Source organism: Pavona decussata, unplaced genomic scaffold (assembly GCF_977016875.1).
Source record: "Pavona decussata unplaced genomic scaffold, jaPavDecu1.1 SCAFFOLD_156, whole genome shotgun sequence".
NCBI lineage: Eukaryota > Metazoa > Cnidaria > Anthozoa > Scleractinia > Agariciidae > Pavona > Pavona decussata.
Genome location: NW_028145568.1, coordinates 855,001 through 878,091, shown reverse-complemented (window position 1 = coordinate 878,091; position 23,091 = coordinate 855,001). Strand labels below are relative to the sequence as shown.

At 37.6% G+C, this 23,091-nt stretch overlaps 1 protein-coding gene and 1 long non-coding RNA gene across 5 annotated transcripts in view; one reads left to right on the top strand and one right to left on the bottom strand.

The window, feature by feature from the left end:
- Positions 1-241: 241 nt before the first annotated feature.
- Positions 242-18,161, bottom strand: LOC146465149 (uncharacterized). Of its 4 annotated transcripts, XM_085128855.1 has the most exons (21): positions 17,908-18,161; positions 15,322-15,475; positions 11,983-14,459; positions 10,533-10,594; positions 10,380-10,443; positions 9,174-9,217; positions 9,035-9,068; positions 8,874-8,905; positions 8,740-8,785; positions 8,189-8,236; positions 7,610-7,641; positions 7,444-7,498; positions 6,893-6,921; positions 6,286-6,331; positions 5,890-5,937; positions 5,712-5,765; positions 5,488-5,519; positions 5,226-5,271; positions 4,526-4,554; positions 3,724-3,769; positions 242-450 (listed from the first exon to the last, which is right to left on the bottom strand). In XM_085128855.1, the coding sequence occupies exons 3-21, from the start codon at positions 12,154-12,156 to the stop codon at positions 379-381; spliced, it is 993 nt and encodes a 330-aa protein (XP_084984981.1). In that variant the 5' UTR covers positions 12,157-14,459; positions 15,322-15,475; positions 17,908-18,161; the 3' UTR covers positions 242-378. The 4 variants fall into 4 exon arrangements, with proteins under 4 accessions (XP_084984981.1, XP_084984980.1, XP_084984982.1 ...); XM_085128854.1 differs by having other exon boundaries at positions 15,322-18,161; XM_085128856.1 differs by lacking the exon at positions 15,322-15,475.
- A 110-nt stretch (positions 18,162-18,271) lies between these two features.
- The window catches only part of LOC146465148 (uncharacterized), an 18,431-nt gene continuing 13,611 nt past the window's right edge, over positions 18,272-23,091 (top strand). The window contains exons 1-2 of the long non-coding RNA XR_014868335.1: positions 18,272-18,537; positions 18,884-18,935. This is a non-coding gene — a long non-coding RNA (uncharacterized LOC146465148). The remainder of the gene's footprint in view (positions 18,538-18,883; positions 18,936-23,091) is intronic.

Here is a 23,091-nt window from a genome sequence, read left to right as displayed (position 1 = left end):
AAAACCCACGTAAGCTGCTAGGGAGAGTAGTAATGTTGTCCATTTGGGTCGAAGGGATCACGTGGTTACGAGTGAGTTGGAATGTTTTCCGTTGAAGGCGAATTGATCACGTGGTCACTGAGTGGATAAAAGAACGAGGCTGATACTCATACTCACGTTTGTATTAAAAGTAGTTACGACTCGGACTTCCGTTAAGTCATATTGACGAGTGAGGATGCATTCAGACAAAATCTCTCCGGAATAAAACACATCTTTACTCCTCTGTTTCCATAACAACATGAAAAAATAAATATTTACAAACATTTGGACAATTCTTGTAGTTTAACACAAGAAGAAATCTATTTACAAGTATGATTAATTATTAATTGAACAGATGTTTCAGTGGCGCTTGAACAGTCGGCGGAAAACTCGTCTGAATAAACCAGGCTTCTTGTTCTTTTTATCCGCACTCTAAGGGAAATAGAGAAAAACTGTGAGAAATAAAATCAGACTAGGCACAATAGAATCTGTCAGTAACGCGACAATAACCACTCCATATAACGTTTGTCATATTATTGAGTTGGGTGGATTACCGAGATTATATTTATACAATAACAAAATTAGTTCATGAAGTTTTGTTTGGACCAAACCAAAATAACCGTAATAACAAAGTGGTCGAGTTGACTGTGGTGTGGCCATAAGGAGGGTCAGTTTCTGTGGGAATAGCTTAGAACTTGTTAAGAAATTAAACAACAATAAACGAAAAAAACCAAAACTCACGCGTAAAAAAATCAACATCACTTCTCTGTGATCTTTTAATGTCTGATATGTGTTTTAGAAATGAAACATTTTTTTTTTAGTACCAATTCAACAATTACGTCACTGACCAGAGATAAAAGGAAAATTTCAGATGAACGGACGGTGCAGTGTGTGTCTTTCTTGATAAACATGACTTCCTTAGATTGTTGAAAACCTGAGCTCATGTCTTCAAAGTCAATCCTTACGCATGCGGGGTTAAGCGCGGCAGTTTTTAAAGAAATTGTTGTGCTTGTCTAGTGTTTTGTCGGTCGGCAGTGAAAACAAATAGTTGAAAGAAAATATGTTGAAAAGGTCAATTGACCATCGTAAAGAGATACAAAAGCTAACGTTTATTGGTCCCAGATTATTTTTGGCATCAATTTTTTCATTAAGAGCAACAAACAAGATCACAGCTGACAGATTTCTAACATTTATAATTTCAGATATAATTTTGCATTACTAATCATTGTCCTATGCAAACAGAGATCGCGTTCACACAAAGATGATGCCAAAATCTTTTTACAATGCCAGAAGTTACTTTCAACTACTCGACTAAATAAATTAAAACATGCAAAAGCAAAATTGAAAGGATTGTAAAAAAAAAAAAACCTTGATAAAATCCTTGAACTGGTTGGTTCAGGAAAAATAACACAGAGTGGTGAAAAGTAAAACATCCCAAGGGAATGACAAACGGAGGCGCTACAGGAAGACCACAGTGCACGCAGGCCTTTAGAGACTCTTGAAATTTGGATAAGAAAGCTTTATGTGGCTCTTATCTTTACTCTTTGCTTATTCTGGCGCAGGAGTGATCACTTAATATTTTATTTCCAGTGCTCTAACAACAATTTGATCCTATAAGAAAGGTATTTTGCCAAACATTTGAGCATTTTTTTTAGCAAAACACAAAAAAATACCGTGACAGTGCCCCTTTAAGGATGGTGCCTACTAGTAAGGAAGTATTTTTGTGTGGTTTATGACTACACGGGAAAAGCAGATCTTAGCAAGGGCTATTGGAATCCAATAGAAAATTGGACGTAACCACGCATTCTCTGGCGTTTTATTTCCAAATTTAAGCTCTATTAACTCTGAAAAATGCATGGCTACCCCCAGTTTTATTTTTGGATGCAAAGAGCATTTGATAAGTTCTGCTTTCTCTGCATAGTTTTAAACCGCGAAAAAATATCGTCGTATTAGGCACTAGCCATAGGTAACTAGAGTATCTCAAGATACGTGTGCTACAAGTCCTCGCGAATTGAGGCAGATTTCTCAGAAACTCGACGGTGTTTAGCTCTCTTATATGACGTACACAAGGAAGAGGCAAGAGCACTCAAGAAGTGGAGAGAAACACTCGCCTGTATCTCGTGTTTCACATTACAGTTCTTTCACGCTCCCGTCACTTTCCATGATTATACATAGAGATTACTTCATGGTTGGTGAGTGCGTACGATTTTTATTCTCGAGTTGTGAAGAATCGCAAACTCACTCGTTCGCTGCGCTCACTCGTTCGTTTGCGATTCTTCACAACGAGTGAATAAAAATCGTACAAGCGAACCAACCATGAGGTAATTTGTTTATTATATTTGTACTGAGATATTACAAAATAATGTTAGCAACTATCAATTGCACCGTAAAATCAAGAGCAAGACCACAACGAGTTGCGAATGATTTTATTCGAGCAAACTGAACGTACAAAAATTCCTATCAACATTAAAGTTATTCAATGACTCTGAAGAAAGTGGAACAAAGTCTACTTTTAAACGATTCTTTAACTTTAAATGACAAATGAAAATTTTCAGCTTTAAATATCCCCGTTCAAAACCGTAACTATAAAAAACTTGATAAAGTTGACTGTTTTGTAAAACTAATTATGGTAATGCATGCATTTTAATCAGAGTCCGAATCCAGTACTTTTAGCCTTTTGTACCTCTTTGGAGAAGCCTTTGCCTCAACTTCTTGGATTGCCAACTTCGGGGATTGATTAAGGCTGTTAATACAAATGCTGAATTGACCTCCATGAATAACAGCGCCCGTGAAAAGCGACATCGCTTGTTGGTGATGATCTGCCGCCGAGCGACCCGCCGAGCTAGCTGAAGGATCAGTGGAGCATTCTCCAACTTGAGATGAATTAGTTTTCTCTAAGCTATGCACATTCCCGGACATCATGTCACTTAAAGTACGAAACATTTTTACTTGCTGTTTTTCAGGAACTACAGAATAATTTGTCACACTTTGAAGATTTTTATGTCCCGACAGTTGAATAATATTTGTCGCTTGGATGTCGTTGTTTGTTAAAGTTTGGATCATTGTTTTGCGACCGCTATGGTTCTTTACATTGGGCCCCAGCCCGGCTTTTTATGCCATTTTTTTCATTAACGAATTCAGCTTGTTCACGCCAACGGCTGACTTTTTAAACCATGGTTTAGAAGAATCTTGTTTTTTACAGTTATTTATTGCTAGATAAAATGGCGCGTTATTGTCGTTCATTTCCGACATCCTTTTCTCCGCGTACAATTTGTAAACAGTGACGGGATCTCTTTCACTTCCCTGAACCGAAAACATTTTCGGTTTTATTTGCCTGACATCTCTGGGATTTTCTCCTTAAGCAAAGCAACATTCTGTTCAGTTTTCTTCCTGGTGTTTTCGTTTTCTTGTCCTTCAATAAATTCCTCTACGGAAGTTACATCTGCAAACCTTGAATTGCTCGAAGAAGACGCCACGGTTTTCCTTTTGCCTAGTGACGCCGTCAGTGAAAGGCGGGAAAACCGATACGATTTTTGCCACTAGTGAAAACTTTCGTCTGTGGCTTGTGATTGGTCATACGGTATTTTTCACTAGTGAGAAAAATCGTAAAACAAATCAGATTTCGTGTACTCTTTAACGCATCATTTTTATTTAACACATTCATTTTGCAGTAAATCTCAGTACATATATAATAAATGTACTTACTTGGGCCTGGAGGAGTGCAATTTTCTCATGGACGGCATCAATCTCGCTGTAGAAAAAAAAAAAATGAAATTATGAGGCACGGCTATAAAAAAAAGTAAGGAAGTGGCTCCCGCTTTAGGTTTCATGTGATAGGAAACGTGAGGTTATTTTAAGTTTAATTTCACGCGTGATGGACTGTGCCTTTAAATATCTGTGTTGTTTTTTTACAAACGGATTAAAATGCAATAGAAAATCTTCAAAGCCTCCTTTTAGCTCGAAGGGCAGCCTTAAAACCCCGTACACTGCATCGTGACGAACTTTTCCAGAAAAACTCGTAAAGGAAGACAGCCCTTTCCCTACAGAGAAGGCCAGAATACTAAGAGCGAACTTTTATCGACTGTTTCCTAAACATGTTTGTTGATCATTTCATTTTTCTCATTGACTCGTGTGTTTGATCAAGTAGTAACATAGTAAGGAGAAATCGGACCGTGATCACCATTTGGAAAGGTTAACTACGAAAACGAGTAAGGTTTGGTTTGTTCGTAAACAAGACTTGAACGCTACATCTTTAAAATCAATAATTTTATTTAATCAATTTATTACAAAAATCTTCATTCGTGGAACAAAAAGAACAAACGTTGCCGTTTTACTTACATCTAAAAGACAACGAAAAGTCAATACTTCGCTTTATCGTTAAGTTTTAACTTAGCCTAATGTGAGGCCAAGATAAAACTTCATGATAAAGCAAAATAGAAGCACAAACAAACACAAACAGTGACAACAAATTAACTAACATGGATTTCCTGTTTCAGTCAATACTTACTTGTCCTTTTCATTCATTTTAATTTTTATCTGAAAGAAACAAATCAACGGTTAGTTGTTGCAGTAATGGCCTTCATGGTTTTAGGACAATAATGGAAAACAACCATGAAGGATTTCAAGCGGGAGAAAACAGTTTGGTGAAGTTCATCTAAGATAGAACAAGATCTATAGAAAGACTTGAACAAACAAGATAACAGGATATACTGCATGATAGTAACCTATCTAGAAGGAAACGAATTCAAGTCGTCGACAGAGATATCCAAGGACAGCATCGAAGGTAAGATGCTTAAAATGTTCTCTTCTGTGCTCCCAGATCGTTGTCTGCCCTTTTAAGGCCATATCTGTGTAAGCGAATACAGTTTGATCGTTTTGGATGTTTTAGCTGTAAATGTAAGGACCTGATCGGTTTTAGGAAACCAAATTTTATTCCCTGAGTTTGGGAGCTGTTGGGCTTTATTAAATTTATTCATTCATTCATGAAATTGCAAGGTGACCTTATTTTGCAGTTTCAACGGAATATTTGCCCCTGTCAAAACAAATATTGAGGTAAAAATTTGCCGGAAAAAAATATAGATTCCCTTCCAACTCATTTCAAACATCTAAGGCCATAAAACCTATCCGCACAGATATGCACTGATAAGAACTGTTAAATCGCCTTGTGACGAGGAGGGATTTTAAATCAGATTCTTATAAATCTTTACCTCGAGACGCCAGATTGCGAATTCGCGGTCGATCGCAGCATTTTGGCTGAAAATTAAGAAAACAAAATCGTTAACAGATCTAAAAAATGTCTTTCATTGAAAAAAGTACTTTTGAATACGTTACCTAACATTAATTTTCGGCTAGGTTTGTGTGGTATGTAGGCGACAAACCGGCCAGGGTAAAACGCAGTTTTCAAAGCACTTCAGCGACTTTTTAACAGCTGCGGAACTAAAATAATGAATATCATTCGTGCCTCCTTACCTTACAACTTCTGCCTTCTTCTTTTCCAATTCCTACAAGAAATCAAAACAATTTGATTTTGAATAGAAATCCAATTTCAAACGTAACTAGTTTGAAACTTAAAACCGAAACGTTTGTCCAGATATAAAGCGACCATGGTTTGCAGGCAGAACTTTGATCCATCATTAACAGAATTACGTTTGGCTTTTTACATGATTCACTTTCTTTGTGGTTTTAAAACTAACCTGAACTCTTCTCTCAAACGTTTCCACAGCCCTGAACATCTCCAAGCATTTTTTCTATATAAAGCGAAGAAAATGGAGTATCTCATTGTAACAACATACGAAATCCTTCCTAAAGTTTGCACTGTCAAATACCGATAAGTGAATTAAAATAAAATACACCAGCGGAGTTAAAACAAACCTGGATGTATTCCTTTGTCTTGTCGATTGTCTCTTGTTTAGCTTTATTCTGCAGAACAAGGCAGAAATTCTTGCTATAATGACAAATTTTCTGTTTTTTTCCTTTGAGCACCAAAGTTAGTGCTGTGTTATAGCATTCCTCAAATGAAAACCACATAGCAAACACTAAGGATTAACTAAAATCGTACTTATTTCGAGAAAAGGTTTGCTATACGTAAAAATAGCGAGCGCGAACGATAATTGTCTCCATATTGCATTAAATTGATGTTTAAAAGTAAACAGCTCTTATATTGTATATATTATATATTCATTTTTTATTTATTTATGATATGCACGGTCAGGCTTTTGTGTGGAATGAAAAGTAAATCATGGACATTAAATTATATGTTTTACTTACCATTTCACGCACCGAATTTAATTCTCGGATGGAAGACTCCAGCTCTCTAGAAATAAGGTATCACGATGTGAGTCAATGTTAACTACAGGTACATTTGTCGTCGGACCATAGCAAGGTAAAGTTGGACTACTATCTTAAGTGGGCCACACGGCTGGAGCTTGGAGGCAACTAGGAGTATTTTTACTCCCCCCTGGATGGGATGCATATCACCCCAGGGTTACCCCCAGCAGTATGTCGCCGGTACCCATTTACACACCTGGGTGAAGAGAGACAATGTGGAGTAAAGTATTGAATACCCTAGCCTCGAACCACCGACCCTCTAATCTTCCAAACGAAAATTTGATGGAAAGGTTTGGCGCGCTAGCTTCTACATTTCCGCACCTCCGCCGGAGTATAGGAACATAATACATTTTGCGCTTGTTTGTACATTAAAATGGATAAAATAACTTAAAGTGTTCCTTATCAGCCCGAAAAAAATATAACACTGCTCTAAGATCACAATTCTTGACCATGTTTAGTGAGTTACATTGTAAATGCTTCGGTTAGACTCTGGGGTATACAGAGTTTGCTGTTGTTGTTATTGTCGTCTAATTTCATGAATACTCACTTCTTTCTTTCCTCGTGCAGCTCGTTAAGCTGGAATATTAAAAAACACATAGCATAAAGTTGTTAACTCGCTCCTCAATAATTTGTAATTATTTTGCTTCCGGTGTGTTTCTTAAGTTCAGAAAAAAAAGTTCAATTTCTCAATACAAGAGTACATAAATATTTGTAAACTTTTCAAAAAGTTGTATTTAAAAATACTGACCACAGTCCCTAAAAAAATATGGGAGACACCGAGCTTGTTCTTGAAGCATAACCACTAAAAGCTTAAATTAGGGAAGTTTTTGGCAGCGCACACTGTTGCTATGGTAGCCTCTTTTGGCGACAAAGCGGCTATCACTTGTTCACCAATCATTAGGCATTTGTTTGTATACTATTATTGTGGGATTAATTGACAAAGGGTGGTAGAACTGATCCATTAAAGTTTAAGTGCTGGAAAGTGATAGAAACTATCACAAGCCATCGTAACCCAATTAGGCTGCCTCTTCCCCAACATAAGTTTACTATTTTCTTCTTCAAACGTACAAAATATTGATAAAGTTCACAATATGTTACCTTCTGCAACTTTGTCTTTACAGTTTCGTTTTCTGATTTTGTGATTGTTATTTCACTGTGAAATGATGAAATTCAGTGATTTTTTAATTATAATGTTTGAACAGAGATAAATTCAAAAGTCGCTACTAAATGATTGAAAGTGTTAAAAACGCAAATCATCAGTTACCTTTTGTATTCGTCAATGAGTGCAGTTTGCATCTGTACAAATAGCAAAAAACGAAAGAAATCAACCCATGAATGAATAAATGAATTAGTTAATCAAGCAAAAAAGGAAAAAACAACTGATTGGCTGTCTGGCTTAGTGGGAGACAGAAAGATTGGCAGAGTGACAGACTGACTAGCTGATTGATTGATTGATTGATTGATTGATTGATTGATTGATTGACTGATTGATTGATTGGCTGAATGAATGACTGACTGACTGACTCACTGACTGACTGATGATTGCAACAGACTGGTTGGTTCGGGTAGATAGAGGGATTAATTTATATGGAAACTGTGTTGCTCCGTCGAGAGGAAATAAATCTTCGTTTTTATCAAGAGAGTTGATAATGTAATTTGGCCGTCATTAAGAGATTCGAGAGCTAGCGTTTCGCTGAGCGTAAGCCCTGAGACAGAGCGAATCAAGGAATTGAGGGTTGTATGTTGTTTATACAGCTGTTTCACTCCGCCTTAACTATGGTCAGTTGTGTATTATAAATATTTGTTTAAACCTTTAAATTAGACACGTTAAACCGATTCAAACCTTTATGTTTTCGGTAACGATTTCTTCCGTATCTGCAAGTTGTTGTGTCTGTTTCAAGAACAGAAAAAATATTTATTGGAATAAATAATATGCAAGTTCGTCACTCAGGTTACATTTAAGTGCATGTGATAGTAAATCATTTAATATCGTATGTACCGCTACGAAACTTGCCCATTCTTTTAACCAGAGCTTTGTCCAATTTGCAGTAGAAATTAATAGAAGCGTGAGTTCTTCTGTTAAATTTTAAATAAAAAATATAAAAATGGTTTCAGCTTTGCCGCGGACCTGTTTATTTGTACGCGCTGCGGACCTGTTTGTTTACGGACGCTAACTCACTCACTCTATGCCTGATGACATAGTGGGTAGAGCACTATACAGTCCATTACACAAAACTCAGTCACAGACCAATGGCTCGTAAAAAAAACAGTAGCTCTGACACTCTCTACGAATTCCGTGGCTGACTTCCAGATTGTTCCAACAAAATTAAATCACAACACAAATAAATAACCGTGAACGCTTTGATTAACTGTGATTAACAAGGTCGCACTTACCTCAAGTTCGACTTCTTCCAGTACCCTTTTTAGCTCCTGGAGTTTCCTGAAAATACACAAAATCACAATAAACACGCTGCAAGAAATAATGTTTTCCTTAAATTTATCACTGGTTCTTTATTAATATCAATTACCTTTCCTCTTCTGTGTTGGTACTGGCAGTTTCCTGCGATTAAAGAAAAAAATACTTTAGACATGTTTTTGTTTGTGGGTGTAGGTGTAAGTAATATTCAGAATACGCCAAACACTAAATGCATTGCATTTAGCGAAAGTCAGAACAGTAAATAATTTTCACCTCTTCCCTTGCAGCTTTCCTTTCTTCAATTTCACTGAAAACAAATACAAATGAACCTTTAGTAAAATAAGTTGTTTACATGCACGCAGCTTTAAATATGGACTATATTTACTTATCATTATCGGAAACTGCATTTTACCTCTCCAAACCGTCATTCTCTGCCTGAACCCGCTTCATGTCGTTCTGTTTAAAATCAAGATCAAACTTATGTTTCAATAACTAAAGTTTGCTTCACGTACTAAATTAACTGATCAGTTATTTGTTAGTAAAGTTTTCACCACAACTAAAAACACCCGGATGAGGAAATGTTGCTCCCGCTTAATCTCGTACCCCGATCTCAGTCGTCGGTGGGAGATCTGGGTACGAGATTAGCTCCCGCTAACTCTTCACCAGATAAATTTAAGAAGAGACAAAAATAATCATATCACTAGATCGGCGCCACCGATAGATAGCAGATTACAAAGATCACCGTTTATTGTTCAAGTCTGAATTAAATTATTTTGGGAACGCGGAGGGGAAACGGCTTTAGACACCCCCCCCCCCCCCTCCCCTCCACCACCACCACCACCACCACCTTTAACATGGTTAATTTTTTTAATCATATTCATCACTTACAGAAACAACTTACCTTAGAAATTATTAAGTATATTAAGGTTTTCTCCGAGAAAACCGACAATTTTAGTCAGTTTGTCGCTAGTTTTGCTGCTCCACGGACGACTAGATTTCAACCGTGAAATAACGGAAATTCAGCGGTTGTTTCACGCTATGTTCGTTCGTTCTTGAATCGGTATTTCACGAAGGTGAAGTTTCATCACTGAATAAGTCGAGGGAGTTTTTGCACGAAGGCATTAATTTATGAAAGCTTAAGGGTAAATATTTGAAACGGAGATTTATGCACAGCTACGGTCATCCTAGATCATTCAGTCCCGCTGTCATAACGAACAAAGAACCACTTATGATTTACGTAAACTTGAACAAGGAAAGTGTGTCTATACAAGCTGCTGCCTTCCACAAGAAAACAATCCGAAAATTTCTGCCTCATTAGTCCAAAATAATATGCTGGTAAAACGAAGGGCCAGACCGAAACATTGACTCTTTACTTCAAAAGAAAAGAAAACATATTTTAGCTATTTTTTAGTTGATACAGTTGACAGTTTTTGGTGCATTTCTAGCAATTTCAGAGGACTTAAGTTTAGAATTTTTCAGGGGGAGAATGTCCCCGGATCCCCCTAGTTGTCTCACGCTAACGCGTTCGCTTTAGCCCCCGCCCCCCACCCCACTCTAAAACCCGCTCCTGTACGACTAAAAAAAAGGAAATTTTTCCAAAATGAATTGTGTTTCATACCTGAAGCTTCTCCATTTCCTTCCTGTGATCTTTTTCCAACTCTCCCACTTTCTTCTTCTGTTCACTGTGTAAGTAAACAAAACAATTAACGATGGAGCATATGTGGTGTACACTGATTGTCTTCGTCAGGTGTATAAAAACTATTTTACTTACTTTCCCAAATCTTTAATATTTTTGATTTGGCTTTCCTTGCCTTTTATAGAGGTTCTCAGCTCCTGTAAGAAAGAAATAAAATGTTTTCCGTTGTCAGATGAAAAGTATCTTATAGGTGTATTTATTTACTTGCACAATTAAACCTTAGTATTCTCCATCGAATAAACGGATATAGCAAAGTGCCCTCCTCAAATAAACGCCCCGCGGTGTTGTGAAACAGAAATGCACCTAGGCTAGTCGCTCACTAATGAAACGAAACTGGAACTAATGCGTGAGGGAAGAAAATTCAACTAATTCAACTAATTGTCAATTGCAATACAACTGACATTGATCAGAGAACCATCAGGAAATGTCTTTATATATACCGAAAACAGGTTGAAACCGTTTTGTTTTTGTTTTGTTTTGTTTTTTACAGGGAGGGATTTATACATCTGTGATGCTGGGAAATGTTCCATGTAGTGGAAAAAGACTTAATAACATATTCTCCAAAGCACGAGGTTGACGAAAAACTTAACGCTCATTTTTGCCGGATTATTTCAGATACTTTTCATTCCCTTGTAAAAGCCTGATAGATCTACCTAGTAAAACGTTTAGCTTCTTGAATAATTTTATTTCAAATTCGTTTTTCCATTGGCGAGCGTCTGAATTTAAAGTCATTGCTGTAACTTACCGCTTGCGTGATTTTTTACCCCAAGGCGTCTGAGTGCATCAGTGGATAAGTTCATTTCATTGTATATTAACAATAATCTATTAATGTATTTTCCTAGCTGATTTAATAATTTGTTGTATGTAAATCATAAGGTGAAATATTGAACAATCATTTTGACTGTAACTGGAAGTGATGGCAGACAAAAGCAAACATATCGGTAAAAAAAAAATTGAAAATTTTGTCAACAAAAAAAAATATGTAAGAGCCTTACCGCATTGTGCCTCTCTATATCCTGTAGTTTCCTTCGAAGTGAATTTCGATCGCCGAAGGTTGACTTCCGACCTGAGACAAACAATTTTAAATGGTAGCCAATGCATTTCCCAGGTTTTTGTTGCTTTAATAAAACGAGGTTAAATATAAATCAACAGAAAAGTTGAAGGAAAAACGAACTGTCAAAAATTACGTGACTGTTGCTATGGCGTGTGTGGTCTGGCGCGCGTTGCACTTGGAGCTCGTGCCACGGGAGACGATTTGTTTACAGCTGTTTTGCAGTATTTTGTTTTGTTATCTTTTGTTTTTTTTTTGTACAAGAAGGGCAATTGAATACAATTTGCTTAGTAACTCTTTTTTCAGTCACTGGGCCATGCTGTTACTTTACTTCCTAACGATTTATTTTCTGTGGTAAGTCACTGACAAGTTGGTTGAAATGTTGAGCGCAAACTCTATTTTAAAAAATGTGCCCTTGTACTACGAAAAATTTCTTGTCGCACAGTTTTCTATGATAAAAACTTGAAAATTTACCTTTCTTGTCGGATTCCATTTTAAAATCAAGCTCTTCACTCTGTAGTATTCCGTATAATAAATTACGCAGCAAAAGTACACGCCGTCAGCTAGACTTACAAACTGCGAATAAAATGTCCTTTGTGACGTAACAGTAATGTCAATTGGAATCTCGCGCGCGAGGAGAAATCTCATTCGTCCAAACTTGTGGGATGACCAGGAGCGAAGGAAGGAAGTATAATCTTTTTTTTTTTTTTTTAATTGTGTGCTATCAGCAGTCTCTTGTTCCCCTCATAGTAAGCAAGTGAAAAACGCGAGCACGCGCTTCATTTTCATTCGGCCTTCACACGCGCGCATCGCGTTTCCCCTCACATCTCAGTGCGGTAGAAGGGATTTTTGTATTCATTCACGTGACCTTTCGCTGGACAATTTTTGATTGAGATGACACAGTTCCCATAGTCATACGACACATTTCCAAGGAGTTTAAGATCAACTAAAGAAACTCAAGGTCACAAGTGAATGACAAACCCAACCGTAGCTTTTGAACCAGGAATTGCGCAGGTCTTCCTCAAAATCCTCGTTGCGCAATGGCGGATATCATGTTGGAAGAGTTTGAATATGAATTTCAATAACGAATTAGGAATTAGAAGTAAAAGGACAAAGTTTCAATGAAAGTGCGCTATCTTGCCTCCACGGTTCACGTACCTTTTTTTATCTGGTGTACTCACCCTCTTTCTAATACGGAATACTTTTCGGAAGTAATCATCCTTATGAAGACAACTAGCTATAGAGAGGTGTCCACCTTAAAAACATTTCAGTTTACACAGACAAACAACGACAAACAAAGTGAAATTCGACCGATGTTGCAAAGAAATAAGAAATCGAAATTAAACACTTCAGTGTGGAAAGGTCTTGCAGACAACAGTTGAAACCAACAATGCTGTTCACTGAGTGATCTGTAGGGAAACGACACTTCTGCTGATAGGATTTGTCTCAGTCAAGCAACAAAACAAAAATAAAATATAAAATAAATGACAAAAAAGCAAACAAACAAAAACAAATTGTTCGACTGTATATCTGTCAATCTAAGGGAGGTGCCTACTTTTGTTACAGTCACGTACTGCGCATCTCGAGATACTCGGGTTTCCTAGGGGTGTTGTCTACTAATACAGGGATATTTTTGCGCGGTTTAAAACTATATAGAGAAATCAGAACTCAGCAAGTGCTCTTGGTATACAAACAGAAAATTATTGCGTAACAATGTATTCTTAAGGGAAAAAAAAAAACCCGCCGTACATTGCTTTTTAGAGTCACCCGCTACCCGTGATTTATTTTCTGGAATCCAGTAGCGATAGTAGCCCATACTAAGATCTACTTTTCCCGCACATTCATAAACTGTGCAAAATACTTCTGTATTCGGAGGCGCCGTCCTTAATATTACTAATATTACTGCTGTTTTGACCCTATTATTTTATTCAGCAGAAATGGTTATTTACAGGGGTTGTTAATATATTGGCTGTTTTCATTTCATAAATCACGACTCAGTTTTTTACTTTTGACTTTATGTAGTATCACCAATACTGTTGCTATAGTAGCGTATTGTGTGAAGAAAATGACCACCACTTGTTTGCTGTATCAACTGATAAAGAGTGGTATGTATGGATCGCATCAAAGTTGAAGTGCTGGAAACCAGTGCCAGCCACCTTAATCCTTTAACCCCTTACATCAAAGACCAAATTCTCCTATCTTGTCCCCATACTTTTCTTATAAAAGTACTGGGGAGAAGTTATTAAAATTTCAAGAAAATTAACCTTGGGTGATCATATCCTCAATTCTCATGATCACAGGGGTTGAATAAGCATTGATACTACAATGCGAAATTTGATGCTGATCACTGTTAGGGCTTAAAGGGTTAAAGGAGCCAGGCTACCCTGCATTGTTCAAACAGTGGGATAGACCACTATCCAGCAGATAAAATGTTATGGTTGGAGTAAATTCTACACACTGGCTGGCAACGTATCCAATGGATAAAAAGGTGAGCTACTTTAAAACAAAACACAATCTACTGACAAGATAACATCAATTAAAAATTGTTTATTTACCTATTTTTTACATGTAGTAAAAAACATCTTGAGGCCTGTGGAGTGGTGTCATATTAGGATAACAGGTGAGAGAAAAAAATTGGGAAAAAGAGTACTTGCTTCACAGATGTTTCATTCATTCTATTTGAAACCATTAGGAAGATTGTTTAAGTACAACTAAATGGGAAGGGGGGGGGGGTATAAATGAAGTGTCATTATCAGAAGAATTTCTGTATCCGGGAGACCTTTCACTTTCTTTTATTATATTTTGATTTAAAGCTTTTGTTTGCGTTGTTTTCAACAAATAAGGGGTGAAATGACTTGACACCCGTTTGCTAGTCGTCACGTTTCTAAGCAGCTGATCTTTCCACCTTCTCTTATGTTAGATTACAACGTAGGATTGTGAGTTAGCAACACCTGACAAAAAGAAGGCAAAAATGAGCCCCTTTAACTTGACAATTTCAAAATGAAAATCACGACACTTCTTTTTCACATTCTTGATTTTGCTTAGGATTTTATCAGCAGTCTCAGTTGTAAGTTAGCATCACATTGCATTGTGCAGGACATTAATCCCCCACCCCCTTCCCCCAAAAAAACCACATCCAGTGACAGAAAGTAATATTTAAAGCTAAAATTTGTAAACAAGGCTCCATAACCAATATTTAGTAACCTCATTATTTCAGTAGGAAAACTATTGTTTTGCTGTCAATATCCCTTTCCACCACGCCAATTTTCTCCTAGTTTCTCTTCTCTTCTCCAGGATTTCAACTTTCTTTGACCCCTCCACAACAGACATGATGGGATGAATCAGGTCAGTACAGCACAACCTCCAAGGTGGATTCCTAAGTGGAGGTGTACAAATCTCTTGGCAGCAAACTTCCAGTTAAGGTTGAATCCCTCAAAACCCAACCATGTGAGCCAGCTCATAGGCCAGTCAGGGAGATGGAAAAAACATTAATGACAGAGCTCAAGGCAGAGATAAAAGGGAGCCGACAGGAAATCAAACGAGTATTAAAGAGAACTCACCACAGAGGAAGGGGGGGGGGGGGCTTATATCCGGGGAGGGGGGAAAGGGGCTCAAAATCAGATGCATTTTTTGGTTTACAGGTAGATGGGCCTATAACTAGGGGTGGGGGGGGGGGGGCTTTAATAAGCAGCAGTTCCAGATACTATTAACTCTTTTTTTTTTTTAATGAGCTAAAATGTACCTGAAGTATAAATTTATTATGTTTTTCTGACCAAAAATGTAACATAGTTTGGCAGATTAAATATGTATTACCATGTTTTGGAGCCAGGATAAAGCTTCATAAGTATTGCCTCCAGAACAACCCTTCTCCCTAGAGCATGATATAAATTCCTGAACACTGAGTTCAGTCAGAGGGTCGTTAGCTATCGCCTATTGGCTCTCAACACATTCAGTAGCAGTGAACGCCCTGCGCAAAAACAAAATATGCCATCAGAGAGAGGTTTTCAGTTGAACAATGAAAGTAATTGACAAACTCAGTTTAACTCTATGCTACGTGGAAAATAATATTGCTTAAGTGAAGTCCAAATTTCACCCTAACTAAACTAGCTCTAGTATGGGAAATTAAACAGATCCCTTATCACGTAACTAAGGTTGCGTTTAACTAACCATATTCCGGAATAAGAATGGGTGGATTAGCTGTGAGATTTCTCTTTTTAACTAAAATGCAAACGTTTGCTGACACATGATAATTAAAGAGCAATTTTGTATTCCAGTAACTACAAAAAACCTCTTATATCAGGAATTTCTAGAAATTATTGTATCATTCCTATTCTGGAATAGGGTCAATTGAACACACCCTAGACATAGTTCTATGTCGTTTTTTTTACATATACCTTAAGAATTAGCCTACAACCTTTTTCCTAAATGTTTAACCTAATTAGATCAGTGAATGGTTCAAGGTTCAAGGTTCATTTATTTCACACTATTTACACAACAATGAAGAATGAAGTTCTTCTTCCATTTGACAACATTCACATTTATTGGCATTGAACTGGAGCTGGCTTGCACATGGAGCTTAAGTCAAGGAATCTTATCACATTCAAATATTCAATATATTCTCTTATAAGCGCCTCCATTGCAAGCTAAAGATCCAGTTCAATACCGAGAATATGACTTTGGTCTATCAGGGTTGGACTGCCCTGAGTGGAACAGGTTTTTTTCCTTTGCAAGGATCAAGTGGCCACTTTTCTCAATTTCTCGGTTTATTTGCTATTTAACCATAAAAATATACAAGCATACATTGTATATATAGTGTAATACATTCATTTAAAGTAAATAACTGATGCTAGATATTTTGGTAAAAAAGGCTCTGGCAAATAATTAGCCTATATAGAATAAGTCAGGGGGCTTATTCTTATACTTTGCTTTTGTGGCTAATGCTCATGGAAAAACCCTTCTGGCACTGAGGATAAGGTTGGAGTTATTAATGCAGCAAAATGTGCATTGCATATTCCCCCTAGGGAATGCAGTACTGTGGAACCTCGATTTAATGAACCTCTATTTAATGAAGTCCTCGATATAACAAACGATATTCTATGTTCCGGCCAAAGTTACAGTAAAATGTATGGAATAGAACCTCGATATAACCAACCTCGAATCGAATTCTTCGATAGGATGAACATAATCCAGAAGCCCAAACGTAAAATCTACCTCAATATAACGAATTACAATGTCAACACGTGACAGAAGTTAAACGCTGAACAGATCAACTCTCTGAAAGTGTCGTTTTTATTGTAAACAAAAGCTGCGCATCTGCTCAAAAGTGAAAATAATTGCTACTGAAAACGCAGCACTTCTGAGTGAGGAAAATTGCATTGAATTGCGTGATGACAGAAGTCACCTGTGTTGAAAATCAATCATTAACTATGACCTCGATATAACGAACATTTTGGTTGTTTCCCCTCAAGTTCATTATATCGAAGTTTTCGATATAACGAACCCTTGATTTAACGAACAAATTTGGCCGGTCCCCAGCGACTTCGTTAAATTGTTAAATCGAGGTTCCACTGTACCATAACAGGGTTTTCCCTTTTAAAGTAAAATTCAAGTCCCATACTTTACATTTAAAAGTGCTGTTAAATAAAGCAATACTTCATGGGAAAGACATGCTGCAGATAATTAATTTGCAGTACAATGTACTGCAACACCCCTCTCTGCAACCTGTTTTGCAAGGAGAATTGCAGGAAAAGTGGGCTAGCCTTCTGCTTTATTGTAAGATGTGTCATAGCGTACAACAAAACGATGAAATTTTGCAGATCTTATCTTCCCTCTTGTCAATCACTTTTACATTGCAAGTTGCAGGGAAAGATGCCTTATGTAGCAGCACTTCATGAAAGATTGGCCCTACTGTACCTAGATAAGACTGGGGGGAGGTGCTCCATAATTATAGTAGGCTTAATGCAGGGAGACTGACTGACATGAAAAGCAGGAGCTCTTTCACCAACGGGTAACAGTTAACACCAAGTATTAGCAAGGGTACCTTGCAAAAACTAAGTAGAAATTCCTGGCAGAAAATACAATGCAAAAATAGCTTTATTCTCCTGTGGTTTTCTCATCTGTGAGGTATAGTATACAAAATGGTTACAATTTTTGTTTTATGTATGTAATGGGGGGGGGGGGGGGTATTTTCATACAAATTGGTATGTGAAAAGGTAAGCCGTTGAATTTCCTGGGGTAGAGCGCCCCCTCCGTATGAGAAACTTTATTGAGAAACTTATTGGGTACACGTAGAGCCGGGTCTTTCAGAAGCTATTCGTAGAAAGGAAGATATGAATCAGTTTCACATCCCACTGATGTCGGGTTTTAGATTTCAAAGAAACATCTACACAAAAGAATCACCTTAAAAACAGCCAGCCTTTTTCTGTCTTCCTCTGGGTCACTCACATATACTGTATATTATAACATGTTCTATTGTGTGTTTTGACGCATTTCTTGAACACTTTCCTCGCAGTCATTTCACTCGTTTCATTGTAAGCATGATCACTAGATAAATTGATATCTACTCCTTGTATAGACAGTACATTAAAAACGTAAGCAACAGAAAAGCACGAGAAAAAGCAAAACTTTTGCATGGCTCCCGTGTTCCTCCAAGTTGAACTGACAAGGCCAAAAATCTCGCAGGCGTTCCTGGCTGTGTTCGTTTCCAGACTTCCATACGTAGTTGTGCACGTGATCCCGTGACCAGACAAACCAGAAAGTAAAGGGGGTTCCAGAAATGTACCCGAAACACGCGGGAAGATTGTGCCTAAATGGGGTGGGAAACCTTTGGCTACTAAAATGCCTTCATTTGAGAAGCATGGTGAACAGTTCCTGCTTGAAAAAGGAAGAAAAGCCGTTTCAGTTTCACTCTAAAGAACAACAGACACTACGCGGGGTGATTACTTGCCTTCCATAGCGTCCTTTCGTCAGCGTTGCTCGAGCAAGAATTCGGACGGCGAAGTTCAAGGTGGAGCATTGCTGTCCGCGTAGGTAAGACTGTTTTCGTTTATTAGTAACTTTTCTTCGCCATTTACTTGCAAATTTTACTCGCAGGCCTTTCAAATCATCATGAACGAAAGCTCGCTGTATCCTTTTCTTGTCACACCCAGCATGAATTTATACAGCTAGCAGGAATCAGATTTCGCGCGTTGTTTTGCTCCATAGTGAAAACGATTTCGCTGCCTGTTTTAATTCCGCACCAGGATAAGACGGTTCGCCACGGTATCCGTGGGTTTACTTTTCGAATTAATTAAGTTTGTAACGTTTTACGTATTTATCTCACCGCAGCTTCATGAAATTATTGCCCTAACCTGTCAAAGTGTTTTCTTTTTTTCAGTGAGGAATACACGAGACGGGAAAGACGCGAAGAAAAGCCTGTCAATTGCAAGGTTAGTTTCCCGTGCATGTGCCTTTGTCTAAGTTTGGCCAAGGTAGAAATTGATAAATTTTCGTCGAACACAAACACGAATTATGTCGAATAGCAACACATATTAGTGTATTGTCATCCACAGACACAGTAAAGATTTGCATTCCTGTGGATATCGTTTTCCATCTTTGTTACTTTTTTATCAAGTTTATGCAGTTGAACATTCCTTTTATTACTGTCGTCTCTTACTTCAATGATTGAGAACATGGTATAATACAAGTAACAATGGATTATGAAAGATTATAGGGGTCCAGCACCTTTATAGAATATCTGAATTTTCCTCTCCAAATAACTTCAGTTTCATTAGTCAGTGCAGGTCATGATTACGAACCAAAACATACGCATTTAGTATAATTAACTGTTAATTACTTAGACCTGTGATTATAGAGATTCTGTTGACCTCGTTGGTCCAGGATTGCATCATAACCAGCTATGCGAGGTGATGATAGCGAGAGCACTAATTTTCAAAATGTCGGATTGGTGATTTTTTTTTTTAATGTTTCTGAGGAAGAAATAAATGCAATGAAAGAAAATACATTTGAAGCACTACAGCTTAGTCCAAGGTGACGCTTTTTAAAAGGCAAGATATGAAAGTTTTGTTAATTGTTATAAAAGAACCTTGTAAATTGCAGTGGTATTGTTGTCGAGAATGATATGAATTAAATTTGTACAATATTTTCTTTATTTATTTAAACAAAAGAAATTTAAGACAGAATTTGAAAGCATGGAAGTAAACAAGACGAATAAATGTCTCTCTAAGTTTTACTTTTCTGTGAGGAGAAAAGACGGCAGTTTTTATAAGAAAACTGGTTTGTTGTTGGTTCAAGCGGCTCTCAACCACCATTTGAAGTCACTGCCTCACAACAAATTTTCAGCTGGGACAGCTGTGGACTTGTGTAGTGAAGGCATTAAAGGACTTGATTCCTACCTGAAGCAGCTTATCTCAAGAGCAATTTATAAAATTCTGTTAACTTGTGAAGCCATCAACAAGAAATTGTGTGACAAAGTGCTACTTGATGCATCTTCCTTGCGTTTTACATCCTGGTTCATCTCCATCTGTTTTGGTAAACAGGTCGCTTGGTCGGAGAAACCCAACTTTCATTCTCTGGAGAAATCAGTACTTTGTCTCACTGAAATAGCAGAGAAGTTAAGAATACTGACACATGCAGTTTATTGATTGATCATGTGATGGCCAGTCTGCACGTCCTTGTTCATTGATGTGTGACAATTTGAAACAAACAAACAAACAAACAAACAAATTCACATGTTTTGAACGTCTGTTTGTTTTTCGCTGATAATCACCTGAGTAATCATGGTAAAAAAAGTTTTTGCCTCAAGCGAGCAAGTGATTTGCTTTCGTGCGATAAAAGTAATATACCTTTGTGTAGCTGATATGTTAGCCAAAATGTAGCCTCCTTCAAGTTCTTTTCGAAAATGTTTAATTAAGATTCAAAGGAATTTATAACCCTTAGATAAAAAAATCTCTTTCTCAAAATCAATGGTTTATTATTGATGTGAACACACAATACACTTTATGATCTGTTAGCATCTTCACAACAGTTTTACAGTTCATCTTAACGCCCTTGTCTTGAACTGTTTCAGGAATTTTTTTGCCCTTCTTTAACGCACACAGAAAACTTTCCTAAATGAAAAATTTATTCAGAAAAGTCTTTGTTTACGCTTTAGAAAGAAACGCGTATAATTCTGAATGCGAGACGAGAGACGCGCAAGCGATTTGAAGGAACTACAAGTGAATTTTGAAGCGAATTTATCGAGCCGTGCGGGGTACGTTTTTCAATAATTTCGCAAAAACTGTTCAGAATACAAAGAATCGGTCAATTAGAATAGTATTTCAGTACAAATTCACAATCAAACCTGTATTTTTTTGCCTGTTGAATTCCCAGAAATACTCGAAAATTTTGCAGAAAGTCCGTGGCCTGAATAATGTTTTGAGATGTCCGCTCGCTCGTCGCTTGGATATAACAACAATTTGTACTCAAGGCACAATTTCTTCGCCGTTATTTCTCGGATTTCTGCTCTCGAAACTGTTGAGTATTCCTTAGTAGTTCTTCTTTCAATTTACCATTTCGAAAAGGTGTGTTTTCCTTTGGAATACGCGAAAATCGGCGACTAAAAATTTAGCCGTGCGGCCCACGAGGCAAAAAAATTGAAATTCAACCCCAAAGACCTAAAAATATATGCGCAGTAAGTGGATTCTGATTGGTCAGTCCTTTCTGAAGACAATGAGAACAATAGGGGACAAAAAATATCTTCTAGGGAGGGGTAAGACCCGAACGCGGACCGAGGGCGAGGATGCCCAAAATCCCGGCCGGTTTTGGCCGGCACGGTGCATTATGGGTTAACGTCAAGGGGAGCTGGGATAGAGAATTCCATCAAGAAATGGTTTCCCTAGATGTACGTCTGTCCTTATGTCTATACAGCCAGTGTTCTCTCTAGCTTATCTTTATGCTTATGCTATGCTTACGTCAAAGTGAAAACCAGCCTTAAGAGGTTGAAAAGAATATTTTTGTGTTGTTTTAACAAACTGGCATTTTTCTGTAGCATGAAGGTATGGAAAATTCTGTAACATGCCGACAAGGGAAAATATATGCAAATCATTCACATGATGTCTTCCCAAGTGCAGCAGGCCACCGACAGTGTCTGTTTGTAGTTTTGCTGAAGGTAAAGGAAATTATTACACTTGAATTATTTGACTTTTGGCAGGCAAAAATTATACAATAGATGGACAATATTCGTGGAAAACAAACATGCGTATACAATAAAATACGATACAAAAAGCTTCTTGGCCCGTAGCAGTCTTATAGCGTGGTATGTCCAGTAAATTTGCATTGCGAGTCGAGCGGCCGCTAATCGTGCCCCTCTTGATAAATCTGGAACCAAGGTTACTCGGTGCCATACCGTTCATGCACTAAACTGTCAATAAGGCATCACGATGAAGCTGTTTAAGGATCAGTGTAATATGGTAGAATTTTCTTGATCTGGTCACTATGCGGGCAGCAAAGTTCTGAAAAGCCTGCAACTTGTTGATATTAGTAACAGAAGTGTTTGACCATGTGCTTGAACAATAAAACATTTAACTGAAAACTAAACCCTTAATTATGGTTATGACAGGCCATCTGATATTATGCGATGGTGCGATTTCGCACAATTGACCTCAAATCGCATTCGATCGCACAATTCATAAAAAATCGCACAATTCACAAAAAATCGCATAATTCTTAAATTAAAACCATAAATAAATGCCTTATCTGAAAAAATTACGCGTCTGCACTTAGTTTCAAGACGATTAAATTTCGAAAAAGCCCAAGAAAACGTTCTGAAACCATCGATTTCACAAACAATCGAAGTTCAAGGCGTCATTTTCGCTTTTGGCAGTTTCGGGGCCTGGTGCTAGTTTTTTCATTCTTAAAGAATTGCCTATTGGTGCAACGCAAACGGTTCTTCTCTTTGAGTTAGCCTATCAGAATTGCTGATACAAATCCATCACATATGATCCTTCTGCAAAAGAAACAACAAAAAACTTTGAGCCAAGGTGGTGCATAATACCTCGGTGGAATTCGGCCAGGAACCGGAGAAACTTCAACGTGGCCGTTCGCTTTGTTTTTTTAGCAGACTTTGAAAGCTGCTGCGAAAGTTTACATCTTCGGCGTAGTGTTACAAATTTGCATAATTGTTATCGAGATCATCTCAAAAGGCAATGTCATGTTTTCTTCAATTTCGGATTGTAACAGTGTCTTCCTCTGACAGATGACTGGATTACTTGTTCACTAAACCCAGTTTTAACAGTGAAGGAAGCGAAACTAAAAGATTGCGGCTTTTTCGGCCGCTGTTTCACAAGCTGAGAATGGAAACACGCGCGATCGCTTTTAGCCCCTCTAGACCAGTACGCTGCATGCACAAAATTATGCTTGATATTAGCTTAATCATTCGAATCAAAACTTCAAAAACAGCATTTTCTTGATAAAAAACGCTCAATACTTTTGGTTGTAATCGGCAAGGAACCGAGAAAACGCTTAAAGAGTGAACTCTTTCCATCTTGATCATACATGTGCACACACGTGCACACATCGCTCCAACAAAAACGCAAACACAGTTGG